Source organism: Populus euphratica, unplaced genomic scaffold (assembly GCF_000495115.2).
Source record: "Populus euphratica unplaced genomic scaffold, PopEup_1.0 scaffold314.1, whole genome shotgun sequence".
NCBI classification, from domain to species: domain Eukaryota; kingdom Viridiplantae; phylum Streptophyta; class Magnoliopsida; order Malpighiales; family Salicaceae; genus Populus; species Populus euphratica.
In genome coordinates, this window is record NW_011500200.1 from 53,692 (window position 1) to 68,789 (window position 15,098).

Below are 15,098 nucleotides of genomic sequence, written 5' to 3' on the forward strand. Positions count from 1 at the left end.
TGCGAATGATCTCGATCTGTAACAAGACTGTAATTTGGATAAAATCCTTGTTTCTAGCTTCTTCATCGTACAAATTCATTTCTCATAATATACATAAATCATCGGTACTATTCCTTTCCTACATGAAGAAACAGGAAGAAAAAGAAAAATTTTATGCCCCCTCCTTAATATTTGCACTCTTAGAATAGACCATCATGAACCATGACCAACCTCCTATTCGATCAGCCAAATTTCTGGTTTGCACGCTGCTACATAACCACCAGAAGAAGTTTTTGGAGTGAAACATTATTCTATTTTAGATTGTTTTATCTGATTCTCATAATCTGAACATTGATCAGCAGTGCTAGAAGGCATTTGCAGGCAGTTTGATGTGGTCTCTGCCTGTGGCTGTTGCAACATTGATGTAAAGCTCGGACCTGCAATATTCTCTTGCTGACAAGAGAAGTTTATATGTTCTTGTTATCAAATAGCCACTAGACTATATGATGCTTAAATATCACATAGTATTTTAACGATGCCCAAAGAGGGAGAAACCTTTACAGCAGAGAATGAGGTTGGAGGCATGAAGGCAGAGAGGAGCTCAGTTGATGACAATGACGAGAAAGCTTGGTACCAAGATGGGAAGACCTCACTGTTTGAGTTGTTGATATTGCTTCCTTCCATGTTGTTGCAATGATTTGCATTTACGTTATTAGTCGCATGAGACAATGCATCAAAAAGTGTCATGGAGGATTGGTTGCTGAAAAAAAAAAGCCCAAAAATGTTCCATCAAGAGCATAAATCATACAAATTTCCCATCTTCCTTGTACAAGATTTTCAGGCTTTATTTACCTCACAGGAACACAAGACGATTGATCAGATCCTACGCGAACAGAGCTGGGGTTGTTTCCATTTTCAGGCAACCAACTTACAATATCATTTTCGAAGTCTGGCATCCCCCCGTTTGTATCTAAGAACATCTTCAAATTCAAAGATGAAATGGAACAAGTTTTATTTCCTTAATTAGTCCTAAAACTAATCAGTCAAGTAAAATTCAAGATTGATGCCAATTACAAATCAAAGCACAGTCGATTACCTGCATACTCGAAGGGTCATAAGTAGATACAGCCGGGTTACTCAAGATGCATTTCTGCAGCAAAATTAGAATTAAAATGGATATTAGCATTTTGGAACATTACACTTGATCATGTAATTTCAAGAGAGAAAAAACAAGTAACCTTTCTCTCTTCAAGACGTGCCATGGTATCCAAAAGAGTCTTCTCACATGATTCAAGCTCCATCATTGATGTAATTTTTAGAGGATCAGGCTCGTATAACCTTTCAATCAGTTATCCAACAAAGAAGAAATAATTAGAGTTCTATATGACAACAAAAGTGAAAAGGTTTTGTTGTTGTAATTTTCTAACCTTAACTGCTCCTCGGCCATGTAAAGTTGATGTTGCAGATTACGAGCTTCTAGCTGGATTTCCTTAATTTGCACAAGAAAAAGAAAATCCATCAGTGCGCTCCATGTGTGGAAGGAAAAGAAAATCCCAAATCCATGAGAAGATCAAGGGAAAAAATAAACACAAGTAGCTGTTCTATTTACCTCCATATTTAAATTCATAGCATGATCAGGACTGCAAGACAAAACGAAATAATTAGAGAAATTTTGTATTAATGGGAGCACAATGAATTAATTAAAATTGAATTGAGAAAGAGAATCCTGCTTTGCAGCTTGAAGAGCCATATCATTCTCAGTCTTGAGCTTCCTCAGGATATTGAGCAAATACTGCAATTAGATACGGGGATAAACAAAAGTGTAGGCTATACAAATTTATATGCCCTATTCAACCAAGACATAAAAAAAATTAATATAGTTTACCTCTCGATTTTGAATGCCGCAGCTGCAAAATACATGGAAAAAAACTGTTCATATAATGTTGCAATACAAAAACGAAGGAGAAATAACACATACCCATGAACAAAAACATGTAATTTGGTAACAACATACCTAAAATCTCGATCATGTTCTGACATATTTATGTAACGTGCAATCACATCTTCGAGTCTATATATAAAACAAAAAACAAAGAAGATTTACAAACATCAGGCTCCATGTGCGCACAAAAGAAAAAAAATGTCCATATAAAGAAATGAAAAATATGTATCATCAAGGGCAATGATGATCACCTCCTCTTGCCAGAAAAATGACTGAGACGACCAGATGGAGAGAACATAATGAGAGCAATATCAATGTCGCAAAGAATTGCAAGCTCATAAGCTTTCTTAATGAGTCCATTTCTACGTTTGGAGAATGTAACCTGCCGGTTTGTATTGTTCTCTATTCTCTTTATCTGGAGTTTGACACGGCCCATTTTCAATTTACATAAAATATGAAAAACAAGCAAGTCCCTGATCAGCTACGTATAAAGATGAAGGCAAGGTATATATTAACAGAAATCTGCTGATAACGCCCGTTCTCTTTTCTTCTACAGAAATGAGAATCCCACCAAGTTAGAGAGAGAGATGAATTAGGGGGTGTTTTCTTCTGTTAATGCATGGGCCTTGTTTGCTGGTTAAGGATGATTTTGACCATTTATGGTTAATAGGGAGTGCCCGAAAATTAAGTATTGATGTGGAAGAAGGGGTCGTAGTTTATTCACCTTGAAGAGTGGAATGGTTTGTTTTCGGAATCAAAACTAAGATTATTTATTATTTTCTTGGAGCAGGTTCTCTGAATGCTTCTCCAGACATAAACATAGGCAAATTGCCTTTCAATTTATACCTTTACCATCTTGTATAAATCTTTTTTCCATATTATTAATATTTGGCATTCAAATTGTAAGAAAGATTATAAAAAAATTATTTTTTTATTTATTCATGCATTAGTTTAATTTTCAATGATCTTCTTAAAATTCATTTAAGAAAAAAAAATTAGTTTCAGTGTATGAAAACTACCTGAATATTATATATTAAACAAAAAAAGTGTTTGCAAAAAAAATATTCACGGTAGTTTTTCTTATATATATAAGATGGATAGCAGCTAAAAGAATACTACATATATCACATATAGGAATAGTCATTTTTAATCTTTTTCTCACAAGAGCAAATTGGCCCACACAATTACGTTAAACCAAGTCTGAATATGTGTGATCGATCACTTTGATCCAAAATTTAAAAATGTCTTATAGTTGTAAATACAAGACTCTTCAAAATTAAAAAAGTAAAATGAAAAATAATAGTCATTTACTTGGTAATTAAAAAAAAATTAAGAACTCTAAAATAGATATTAGTCTCAAATATTCGGGTACTATGATAATTATACCTACAAAAAATTAATGTCACTCTTATCACATCATTTTTTATAAAATATTATTTATGTTATGTGTTTACTTCTAAATTTATTATATATGTCTTATTAATTTTCTGCATTATTTCTAAGCTTTTATATATTATTTTTAAAAGGACATTGAGGAGTCTTCGAGGGATTTGATACTAGAGATTTCACCTCTTTTGTAATTTTTAAAAAAACTTTAATGTTAATCCCTTAAAATAGAAGATTTTATGGACTTTGAAAAGTTTTGATATTAATCCCTAAAAACAGAAGATTTCATCGAATTTAAAATTTTTTATATTAATCCTTAAAAATAAGAGATTTTATTGATTTAGAAAAATTTTAATATTAATATCTAAAAATAGGAGATTTCATTGATTTAGGAGAATTTTGACTTTAATCCATAAAAATATAACATTTCATTGATTTTAGGATTTTAACAAAAAAAAAATCTCTAAAAAAAGGAGATTTTATTTATTTAAAATAATTTCAACTTTAATCACTAAAAATAGGAGATTCTGGTGATTAAAAAAAACTTTGACATTAATCCAAAAACTTAGGAAATTTTGTTTATTTAAGAAATTTTGATATTAATTATTAAAAATAGGGCATTCCATCGATTTAGAAGAATTTTGATGTTATACCTAAAAATAGAATATTTACTTTGATCTAATCCCTAAAAATAGAAAATTTCATCAATTTAGAAAAGTCTTGACATTGATCCCAAAAAGTAGAGAAATTCATTAATTTAGGAAAGTCTCGACATTAATCCCTAAAAATAGAATATTTTATTGATTTAGAAAAACTTTGACATTAATCCTTAAAAATAAGAGTTCATCATTATTCAAGTTTCTTTTTATTTATATATTAAGTATAAAGCTAAATGGTGTGGTGTTTTCACTATACATGAATTTACTATTCACCCTTTCATATTTTATTATGGATTACAATAGTATTATTTATAAAAAAATTTAATTTGATCCTTAAACTTTTTTAGCATAATTTAGCTCTTTTCAATCCAAATTAGAGTCTAATTGTATGTTTTTTCGAGGGTGAGTTGCAATGAAAGACGAGGGACTAAAATGCAAAACATGAGTAATAGAGGTGACGTGTGGAAATTTATTTGTGAAGTACATTTTTATACTCGATGTTTTTTTGCTATAAGGTGATTGGTCTTTTAAAGTTTGCAAACATTTATTTTGATATTTAACTTTATTTTCATCATTTTTCAATTCTTGATAGGTGAGAGAAGAGAGAGGAAGTTGTCAGAATTTAACTTAGAGAGAGAAAGACATCATTTCAATGATTTCAACCACCAAAACATTAGTTTTTTGTTCCAAATGGTTCCATATGATGAAGAGAGTTTGACTTCGGTGTTTTTTTTTCCCTTGAAAATGTCCAAAAATCCAAATTTAAGATTGAGAAGAAATTGGTTTTCAAGTTGATTATTGGTTTTGGACCGGTATTTTGTGCTTTTGAAGCTTAAAGATTGGTTTCACAACATTGTTAGGTTTTTTTCTAAATGTTTTGAGTTGAAAATGGATGGAAAACAAGTTTTTAGAGTGTATAAACCAGGTACTTTGATTTTTCAGCTACCAAAATAGTTGGAATCTATGTATGCTAGATGACGGCGTTATTTGTTACTAAAATATTGCCAAAGGTCTCCTCTCAAATTAGCCAAAAACCCAGAAAGTTAAGGTTGTTGAAGGTATCAAATGACACATCATTTCTTCCCTTTATTTAATTAGGATTTGCGAATTAACCAATGTTGTTTTGGGCTTTTCACTTTCGGTCTTGCAACTTCAAACTTTTTCTTATTTTAGTCATTGGCTTCATAAATTTTCAACTTCACCCTAGATTAGGCTTCTACCTTTAAAATTCTTTTCAATTTCACCTTTAATCCAACTTAATTTAATCCCTATATTTTGACATATTTTGCAATGTAGTCCTTGGTTCCTTAATTTATGTGGTTTTGACTAAATTGACTTTTAATCTCAATTTTGTCTTTAATCACACCCTTGATTAAATTAATAAGATTTTTTTCACCTTGGTGTCTTTTCACTTTAGTACTTAGTCTTTGATCTTTGGTCAAATTAAAAATAAAAATAAAACTCTAAGGAGACTTGGAGTTTCACGATACACATACAATGCTATGTTATTTTAGATTGCTAAAATGAAATTATTGTTTTGCTTTGGCCATAAAAAAACCTTAACACTAGCTAATTAGGATAGAACAATCTTTTTGCATGAACCATTGATCATTTTAATGTTGATTGGAGCATATAGGCCTTTATTTAGCATAGTATAATTATTAAATCACTCTTAAAAATAAGATTTAATTAGCTAGAGTCTAGGGGCATGTATTTTTACTTTTTCAAAGCATAAATTACGAAAATATCCTCAAAAGTCAAATTTCTTTAATTAGTATACAAAAGCTTTTTTGTCTTTTTGGCCTAATTGTTTTTGTTATTATCAAGTTGACTAAGGTGTGATTTGGTAAGTTAAATAAATATAAATATTATTAAAAAAAATAAAAGTAAATAGCGCATGCAATGCAAGAGTCAACGTGTGGGTATTACTTGTGTACTTTGAACGATAGGAGTGTTATCGCTCAACAGTCAAACACTAGCTTCCAAAATGATGTTAGAATCTCCTCGATAGCCTTTCTATGACAGAGCATGTAGTCAGCAGGCCTTCGATTTGACATTGACAGTCTTTTCTTTTGTTTTTTTTATTTTTTCTCTCTTGATTTTCAAGTCAAACTCTGTAATTTTTCAAATAAGCACTTAAATTTGTTTTTTCTTCGAATTTAGTTCTTATTTTTTATTATTTGTTTGTTTTTTTATTATTTTCTTGATTCATTTTATATTTTAATTTCATCCTTTGTTGTTTTATTTCATTTAATTTTTATATTAAATTTGGTTCTTATTCTTTTGATGCTATTTATTTTATGGATGATTGAGAATTTTGTTTTGTGATTTTTCTGGGTTTGTCTTCAATAGGGTAATCTAGTCTCATGATTTGGATCATGAGTTTTGAAAATTAGCTCAAATTGACTTTCGTCTTTGACATTAGGTTTTTTTAATTGATTTTTTTTAATTTTATTTTTTGATATTAGGTTATTAAACTTCCAACCTCGTGATTTTTTCAATTTCCTTCTATAGGGTTATATTGATCTTATTTTCGAGTGACGATTTATGAGTTAACTTAAGTTGACTAAGCTTTTTTATATTTTTTTAATTGTTTTCTCTTTAGTTTTGACTTTTATCACTTAGTTTACTTATTTAGTTTGCTTGAGAGGTAACCTTCATTGTTTTATTTAAATTTTTTTATAAACATTATCTTAACCTCACAACCGGGCTGCAAGTTTGGTATGCTGAGTGAAGTTAGGTTTTTTGTTCTTTTTTAAAATTGAATTTTTTTTCAATTCATTCTTCAACATTTGATTTGCTAGTAATTAATCTTTAAATTTTTTTATTTTTATCTTTATGATGTTATCTTGTTTTTGTTCAATCTCTTCTTCTTCTTCTTTTTTTTTTGGTTATCAAATAAGATTGTTGAGATATTTTAATAATATTTAATGATTTTTTTATAATATTGAAAAATATTTATTTTTCTTAATTAGTCATTTTCTTTTTCTTGTTTTCATTGTTGTTGGCTTTTTTATAATAATATTATTAAATTAATTAAGCTTATTTAATCTATTTAAATCAATAGCCCGGTTTCTAAGCTTTTTTTTCTTTTAAAAGTGCTATCATTATCTAAGAATACTTTTTTATGTACATCACAGACCATCTATATAATTAACTCTAAATGTCTTCTTTTTTTTTTCAATCAAGCCCTTGATTGAATTAATAAAACCTTCAAACTTTACCATTTCTCTTTAGTCTTTGTCTTTTAACTCATGCAAATTTATCCAATTTCAACTATTGTATTTAAATTTTTTACTCAAATTCCTAATTGTTCATCAAAATTATTGTTAACCTTTTATTTTTGTGTTGGCCCAGACCTTGATTTTTTAAAATTTATTATTATTTTTTTACACTTAAGTGTATTTTTTTTTGTGTTTTTTTTTTATTTTAATTGTTTTTAACAGCTGTCTTTTTTTCAAAAACATGTCCATTTCATCAGAAAAAATGTTTTGATGGGGAATTTTTTATTTTAAAATGAATAAAAAAATAAATTATAACAATAACAATAACACTAAGACTTGAGAGAAAAAGAGTAGATATGATATAAAAAAATGATGAGTAGAAAAAAGTTATTAAATTGAGGTTGATCAAAGATTATTTAATTGTTTTAATATTACAAATATCAATTAATTAGTTTTGCTAAACAGATAATTAAGTTATAATTAACTCAAAAAAATCATTAAGAATATATCTGAAAACAAACATGAACTTTAAACCCAGCAGCAAGTGCATCAATAATTAAGTCCAGGCCATCCAATCTCTAGCCCGTCAATAACAGAATCAATGAGGGCTCCTATCCATATCCAACGATCAAAATTCCTCCCCTCCAAAAGATTTCTACCCTCCAAACTTTAACCACTTTTTGAAAAACCATAACAGACTACATTACACACTGACCAAAACATGGCAGCACTCTCTGCTATAACATTCACAACCTCAGGAATTAAAAAACCCTCTTCAACACTAACATGCGCGCTTTCTCTTTCAAGCATACTTCTTCATTTTCTTGTCTTTCTTATTTGTCACATGAAATAATGCGGACCTCTGGTCCTCGTCACGATAAAGAAACAAATCTGTCTTTGAAGTCCGTTTCTAAGACAAAGAAGTGCATTCTTGATGTGGGTTTTGGGTCTTTTATCTGCTTCTGTTCTTGGTTTCTCACCAATGGATGCTGAAGCAACCAGAATTGAGTATTATGCTACTGTAGCAGACCCACCATGTGAAATTAACTCTTTTCCCTCTGCCCTTGGTTACTGTGATGTTCTGTAGGGTCAGGTGTGGTGGATGCCCAATATAATGAGCTCATCAATGTAAGTTTAACGATTTAGGAATTCTGCCAATTTCCTATCTTGGTTTTTTGTTTCCCTGAATTTTGCTTTATTGAAGTAAATATACCAAGCTTTAATTTCAAATTGACTAATTAATGATAGTTATTCAATATTTGTCTTGATTTGATTAAGTTTTTATCTGTTCTTGATTGGTTCTTTTATGTTTTTCTGGGCAATGATGATTGGAGAATTGGTTTTTTTTTTTTTTTTTTGTAATTCTGAGTCTTTCAAATTGAAGAAACTGTGAATTAAGTTGGATAAAGGACTAGACTTAATTGGAGTAATGAATTAACTTTATCATCTAAAGTGTAAGTTTGTTTGATTCATGATCTTCTTCAATTTCTCAAAAACAAATATTATGTTAGTCAGAAACAGCTATTTTTAAATGTGTCTACGGTCTCCGAGACCGGGAATCTTTGCGGCAGTCTCTTAACTTCTAACTTGTCATTATGATTAATGCTTGTTTTGTGGTAATGGATCTCTATTAGTTGTATTCTGGTCATGAAATGTTCCTTAAAAATTCAACTTGTTTTAGTACAAAATTGGAATATCTTTTTTTCTGTTAGCAAGGAGCTATCAATGATCTCACCGGAAAAACAACTTTTAATAGGTAGATGCCAAATACCATTGAAGCGTCACAATCTTTGTTTTTCTTCCTCTCCCTCGATACTGGTCCGTGACACTGCAAGATTTGCTGATGGTATAGTCTTGAAAAGAAGCTATAAACGCGACAGACCTCTCGCCATGTGCATTGGTGTTGGAAAGATGTGAAACTATTAGCTAGAATTATTAGTTTGGTTCAGTTTTCTTCTTAAACATACAAGTGGGAAGATTTTCTGTTGAACTCCTGATTTACAGCCGGTCATGTTTGAAGCTTCTATGACTAGGATCTAAACTACTGGCTACCATGTATTATTTGAGTCGCAACTCAAAGTGCTCATTAGAGATTTTGAATTACTTTTACTGCTCTTGTGTCTTCATTAACAGGTTACGTTATCTGCATTCTATGTTTGTTACTTATTATTCTTTGATTGGATTGCTGATGCTTTATTCCTTCTCAATCTAATCACGATTGTGGCCAGATCACCATTTTCCACAACGTCCTCATGTAAGGATAGACTAGAGTTTTCATGTGCACTGCTTAACAAAATATTTGATACTTCTCTGTCCTGGCATTTTCTGTGTATCCTTCTGTTGTAAATTGTAATGATTAAGGATATTGAAGAGCTAAATTGACTCTTCCATTAGGAGATCAATAATTTTAAGAAATCTGCAGCAACACCAATTGAAACTTGTATGTGACTCTTGTGATTTGTGATCTTTCCTTCATGAAGCAGTTCTACCATTGTTCACAGAAACAATAAAAAGCAGATGGCATAGTAATTGATGCTGTGTATAATTTCCTCACATATATCTACACTGGTCAACTTTATTTTACAAGGTTATTTATTTGTTGAGGTCATTGGGAGATTGGATCAGGGAATTCTAGGTGGTGAAGTGGTGCTCTCAATGCAAGAACCAAGAAGGTAAGATTTTGAAAACAACAGGAGTTCTATTGGTTTTTGTGTTGTGTATTCGTTCTTGTTTGACTGAAAGATTTGTCGAACTGCTGATTTTTCGCAGGTGGAAAACATAAGCTTCATATTCCTCCCCTGTTAGCATATGGACCAGAACCTGCAGGATGCTTCTCAGGTGATGTTGCCATATGAACAAAAAGAAACAACTTACAGTTTTTCTGAGGCCTGACTATCTGAAGTAAAACCTGTAGTGTTCACCAAATAGCTTTGACTAATTTAAATGTTCAATGATATGGAATGCATCCTCTTGCCTTTGAGTTCATGTGTGTATTGAATTTGCAATGTCGTTGTTTGGATTCTTTGTTTTATTATTTTCGATACAATGACTGATACTGTTGGTCATTATGGCCAATATCGTTTCTCACTTAGACTTTATTAAGCCCATTAATCCTGTACTGGATGTGTGATCTTACTCGTTATGCATCGTCGTCATGATCTTATATGCTAACTACAATGACTGTTTCTGTATAGCTAAAATTTTCAAATCAAAGCACTAGTGCGTTCGGTCAATATTTGCACATGTTACTTGGATACTAACAGCCGTGATATTGTGTACGCAGGTGATTGCAATATCCCTGGTAATTCAACTCTTCTATATGATATCAATTTTGTTCGAGTCCAGTCTAGGAATAGGAGTAACAAATAGATGAAAGTCAAGTGTAGTTCATCAAGTGAGTCTTCTCTTGTTTCTTGGAAATGATATCATTACACATTGTTGGATCAATGCTGGGATTGGAATCCTGCAACTACTTGGATTTCCAGAAGCAGCTCTTTTTGTATACAGACTCACGATTATGGGATCAAGAGCCATGGCTGGTCATGTATGGAAATTTACTTTTTGAAAGTGCATAGTAGAGCATATTCTTCCCATCTCCTCCTCGGCATATCATGATCTCTCCAATCTTGATAAACCCTTCTTTTTGGGATTTAGCAAAAACATAAAAAAGAGGATTATTCCCTGTTTGAGTGCCACAAAGTATTCAAATGTGGGGGACAATGGTTTGTGCACATAAAGTGATCAATTTTAAGAAATTAATGGTGCTCATTTACGCTTCCATTTTTCATTAAGAAGTTAAAGCTCTCTTTGAAATCTTAGATGACTGGTGGGGATGAGGTCACTGATGCTTCTGAAATACTATTTTCTGCTAGACAATGCATGCTTTAGTTGCAGGGGAAGATAACAAGATTGAATTCACTTGCTAGGTGCAGATGTTGGATAGATACTATTGAAATTGTGCAATAACCCTGACTTAGAAGGTTATTAAAATATAAAATACCCCACATATGAGAAGTATCATCCATCAGACTTTTCCTCAGGAATTCTCATGATATTTTTATATATATTTTCACTTCACCAACTATATTAGTACTTTTAGACGAAATGATTCTGCATATCAAGCTGCATAAGATATATACCAATGATGGCTCAAAAGTCTAATCAGCACTTACTGCATCAACATTAAGATCACTAGGAAGTAAATAGCTCAAGTGAATTTCAGCTCAACTCCTGTTGTAATGATATTCTTTCTTTCCAATGAATTTACCAAAAGGAGTGGTTAGAGAGATGAAGAGCAACTTCTGAGTATAAGTTCTTGACATTACTTATATTCACCTTTACTCAAAACATAAGCAGTGGTTTCTTCTAACTTACTCAACTGCGCTTGCTCTTGGAGGTGGGAATTGAACATCCTGATTGTTACGTAGCAACAAACAACATAAATTTAATAAGTTATTTTGGTTGGTATCTTTTGATTTTGAATTGTCTATGGTTGGTCCGTCATGTTTTTTTGTCTTGTTTCTTGTTATTAGCTGCAAGTATTTCATTCCTGTTAGGTTTTTCTCTGATCACTTCATAATCTGCTATAGATACTAATTTGTTCAATCATGCTAGCCTCATCTGAAAAACCACTTCAATTTACCAGCATGCAAGCTTTTATATGTGCTTTGACTTGGTCTGCTTTCAAAATCCCAAGGCAAAATAATGGAGGAGTGGACTAAACATAAAATATATGTAGGACATGGGTGGAAGTTGCTCCTTTTTGCTTTTTCCTTCTGTTATGAAGTGCTTTATCTTGGAATGGAATTGAGCGTGAGGGTGAGGGTGAGGGTGATTTTTTGGAAGCTGTGTGGGAAACTGCATTGCACATGAATCTCTATTTATAGGACTGATTTATGTCTTTACGCTTCTTTGAAACAGAGAAAGGTTGAAAGTAGAAAAGAGGGATTCTTTTTCTCAAATTTGGGTTTGAGTGGAAGTGCTTTTTTCTGGGAATTTCTTTCCTTGCCTTTTACCGGAACCAAATGGATTCGAAATCCTCGTGTTTTTAAAAATTAGCGCCAATGTCTTTTTCCCAAACCTTGGAGTTGGCGTTCTTGCTAGTTCAGCCAATGGTGGACTGGCCTAGACTAAATATGATTCTAGCTGAAAGCCTAAAATCTCACAAATTTAGCATATATATGAACCTCTTTAGGCATGGGATTGCTCTGGAGGCAAATGATAGGTACTTCAACTTGAGCTCTAGTCACCTAAGATCTCCAAGCATCCTTACTAAGTCACCTAAGATCTCCAAGCATCCTTACGAAGTCATGTGTATTGTAACTTTATCAAATTCATCGCCATGCACCCTCAAAGGAACAGCAACATCCTTGCATCACCTGCATCTTCACCCAGCATGCTGACTACAGCTGTTAACATTATTTCAGTCACAAAATGGAAAAAACCATAACATCATGAGCAAGAAAGTAAAATAAAGTTAGCTATTACTGCTCAGAGGTGCCTCACAACTACCCACAGTATTTCACCATCAAATACCTAATCCCGTGCTAAAGTCTAGGCCCATCAAAACAACTCACTGCAAAACTACAAAACATTGTTTTGGACCATTCAAAAGGTCCAAAAAGGGTGATACTCATCTACTCAATCTTATTACTGCATAATAAGAAAATCCCCCAAGAACAAATGAAAATTGAGATAAACTCTACATGGGAATTTTGCAGTGGTGTTTAAACCCCTGAGAAGGAGAAGCGGGTCGATGGGACATTTGGTAGACGTCTTAATTTCGGTTACATTACATGATAGAGCAAGCATTTGGGTTGTCGTCGCTGAACATGGAGGTGTAGGGGTCCTCATATCTAGTCACAGTGCCTATGGCGGCAGTGTTCTCTACTTTCCTGACATAACCAGGAGGTGCTCTCTTGTCATAAGCCTGGGCAGCGAAAGGTTGAGCCACTAAACTGTAAGGAACATATGGCCAAATCTCTGCCCTTTTCCCTGTTGACTTTGCCTTCTTCAAGACCTTATTTGAATCAACATATCCTGAAACAGTCACCCTTTGTTGTTTTCTGTTTATCTCCACCTTTTTTACACCTGCATAAATGACAAGGCAGCATTAATGTAGTCTAAAATGTACGTATATCAGTTTCTTTTCAACAGCAAATTGTTAAAAAATAATAATAAGAACGCAGCGGAGAAGAAACTGAGAGAGGTGGACAGGCAGGCAGGCACATACCACTCATTGAAGATAGGGCATTCTTGACCTTAAGTTCACAACCATCACAGTCCATCCTGACCTTGAGCTCTACAGTCTGCAACTGCTTCTTTTTGTGCTTATGGCCACCACTTCCCACCAAGTCAGATAAAAACTCCAAAGTGCCACTAACGCCCATTTTTTCAAGATATATATGGTTTATTAATGGTTCTAAAAAGGAACTTCTCAACAAGTACAAAGTCCAGAAGTCCAAAAGCAAGTTTTTGAGAGCTTGACAAAACGCAAAAAATCCCCAGAAAGCTGAATATTTCTATAGGAAACAAAGGTGAGGAAGAGAGATGGAAATTAGAAAAGAAAAAAGAGTTGTGTTTCTTGAATGAAAGAAACAAGTAATGTTTATTTAAACTAGCACCAAAAACATTTGAAGCGAGAGCTACACAAGAAGTTACAAGAAACTTCCTCACAAACAATGGATTCTTTTCTTGCCTTCTAACACGCAAAGAAAAGGGGGTTTTAAGGCTGTTCTCCTTCTTTACTTCCCTTGAGATTACACAGGCTTACTTATATAGGCCTTTTCCTGATCTGATTCAAACAGAGGAAACAAGGTCGTGGCCCCTCGTACAATAGTAAACAAATGCCAAAAGAATCAATTTTACTTAAAAATTTAAATATTTAAACGGTATTTTAAAAAATAATTTATATTATTTTTTAATATATTCTTTTAAATAAAAAAATTTTAAATTTTAATTTATATTATATTATATTTAATTTTTATCAAATAAATAAAAATTATAAGATTCAGACTTATAAAAATTATCTAATCATCAAAGTTTTAAAATAATATCAAAAAATAATAATTTAATTTTAAAATTTAAATTTTCAAATAAATTTTTAAAATATAATTTATATTATTTTATAACAAAAATTACTTTAACAATTTCTTTTAATGACATTATATCCTTCAAGAAACCTTTATGCAAAGGCTGCAAGAAAGAAAATGACAGATTTTGCGGCTTCGCCCTTGCATTTGTCAGTTATATCTCTATATTTGCTGTATATTGTCTCTTGCCTGCCTTGTAAATTACTGTTGCTTGCTACTTCTCTCGTCTTTTCTAATTTCCAATCTTGGAATTTGTGTATAAAAACATTTATTCTGACTAAATATATGATGTAAGAATGCACCTTTATAATTGTTCAAAAATAAAAGCTAGTGACAAGTAAGGAGTGTTTGAGAGTATAATAAAAATTATTTTTTAAAATATTTTTTATTTAAAAATATATTAAAATAATATTTAAAAAAACTATTTTTAATATTAACATACTAAAAAAATCCAAAAAATATAAAAAAATGATGAAATTGTGGTGTAGCAAACATACAATAAAACTAAACCATATATATATATATATATATATGTTATGGTATGAATTAAAAAAAAATTATTGAATTACCATCATGTCCACAAAATAAAAATGGAGGTAAGCACTATCAGGTGGCATAAAAGTATATTGACATTTATCAATAGGGATGGCAGTGAAAGAATCAAGATATCATAGGGACTTGAATGCAAGAACTCCTAAGAGCAAGAAAGGTGGTGTAAACAGCAGGGCTTGAAAGCTATGTTGTGAAAAGTAACCTTCTAAAAAAAGCCCTAACACGACCCCCTGCTTGCAGAGAATATTATTGACAAAAATATATA

The 15,098-nt window shown here is 31.7% G+C and overlaps 3 protein-coding genes across 4 annotated transcripts; 1 reads left to right on the top strand and 2 right to left on the bottom strand.

Annotated features, from left to right (window-relative positions):
- Positions 1–285: 285 nt before the first annotated feature.
- Positions 286–2,357, bottom strand: LOC105111879 (MADS-box transcription factor 56-like). The gene is made up of 11 exons (XM_011007348.1): positions 2,173–2,357; positions 1,994–2,050; positions 1,865–1,886; positions 1,710–1,771; positions 1,589–1,619; positions 1,407–1,468; positions 1,218–1,317; positions 1,076–1,129; positions 832–959; positions 535–739; positions 286–432 (listed from the first exon to the last, which is right to left on the bottom strand). Exons 1-11 carry the CDS (start codon positions 2,355–2,357, stop codon positions 286–288), a joined length of 1,053 nt encoding a protein of 350 aa, XP_011005650.1.
- A 5,453-nt stretch (positions 2,358–7,810) lies between these two features.
- LOC105111861 (peptidyl-prolyl cis-trans isomerase FKBP16-2, chloroplastic-like) lies at positions 7,811–10,783 on the top strand. Of its 2 annotated transcripts, none has more exons than XR_839670.1 (5): positions 7,811–8,318; positions 9,009–9,101; positions 9,795–9,853; positions 9,941–10,028; positions 10,474–10,783. XR_839670.1 is itself a non-coding variant. In XM_011007328.1 (5 exons), exons 1-5 carry the CDS (start codon positions 8,293–8,295, stop codon positions 10,557–10,559), a joined length of 441 nt encoding a protein of 146 aa, XP_011005630.1. In that variant the 5' UTR covers positions 7,812–8,292; the 3' UTR covers positions 10,560–10,783. The 2 variants fall into 2 exon arrangements, 1 of the variants encoding a protein (XP_011005630.1); XM_011007328.1 differs by having other exon boundaries at positions 7,812–8,318; positions 8,903–9,101; positions 9,958–10,028.
- A 1,803-nt stretch (positions 10,784–12,586) lies between these two features.
- On the bottom strand, positions 12,587–13,953 carry LOC105111863 (heavy metal-associated isoprenylated plant protein 26-like). Its single transcript, XM_011007329.1, has 2 exons — positions 13,423–13,953; positions 12,587–13,280 (listed from the first exon to the last, which is right to left on the bottom strand). The coding sequence occupies exons 1-2, from the start codon at positions 13,577–13,579 to the stop codon at positions 12,982–12,984; spliced, it is 456 nt and encodes a 151-aa protein (XP_011005631.1). The 5' UTR covers positions 13,580–13,953; the 3' UTR covers positions 12,587–12,981.
- Between the last annotated feature and the right edge of the window lie 1,145 nt (positions 13,954–15,098).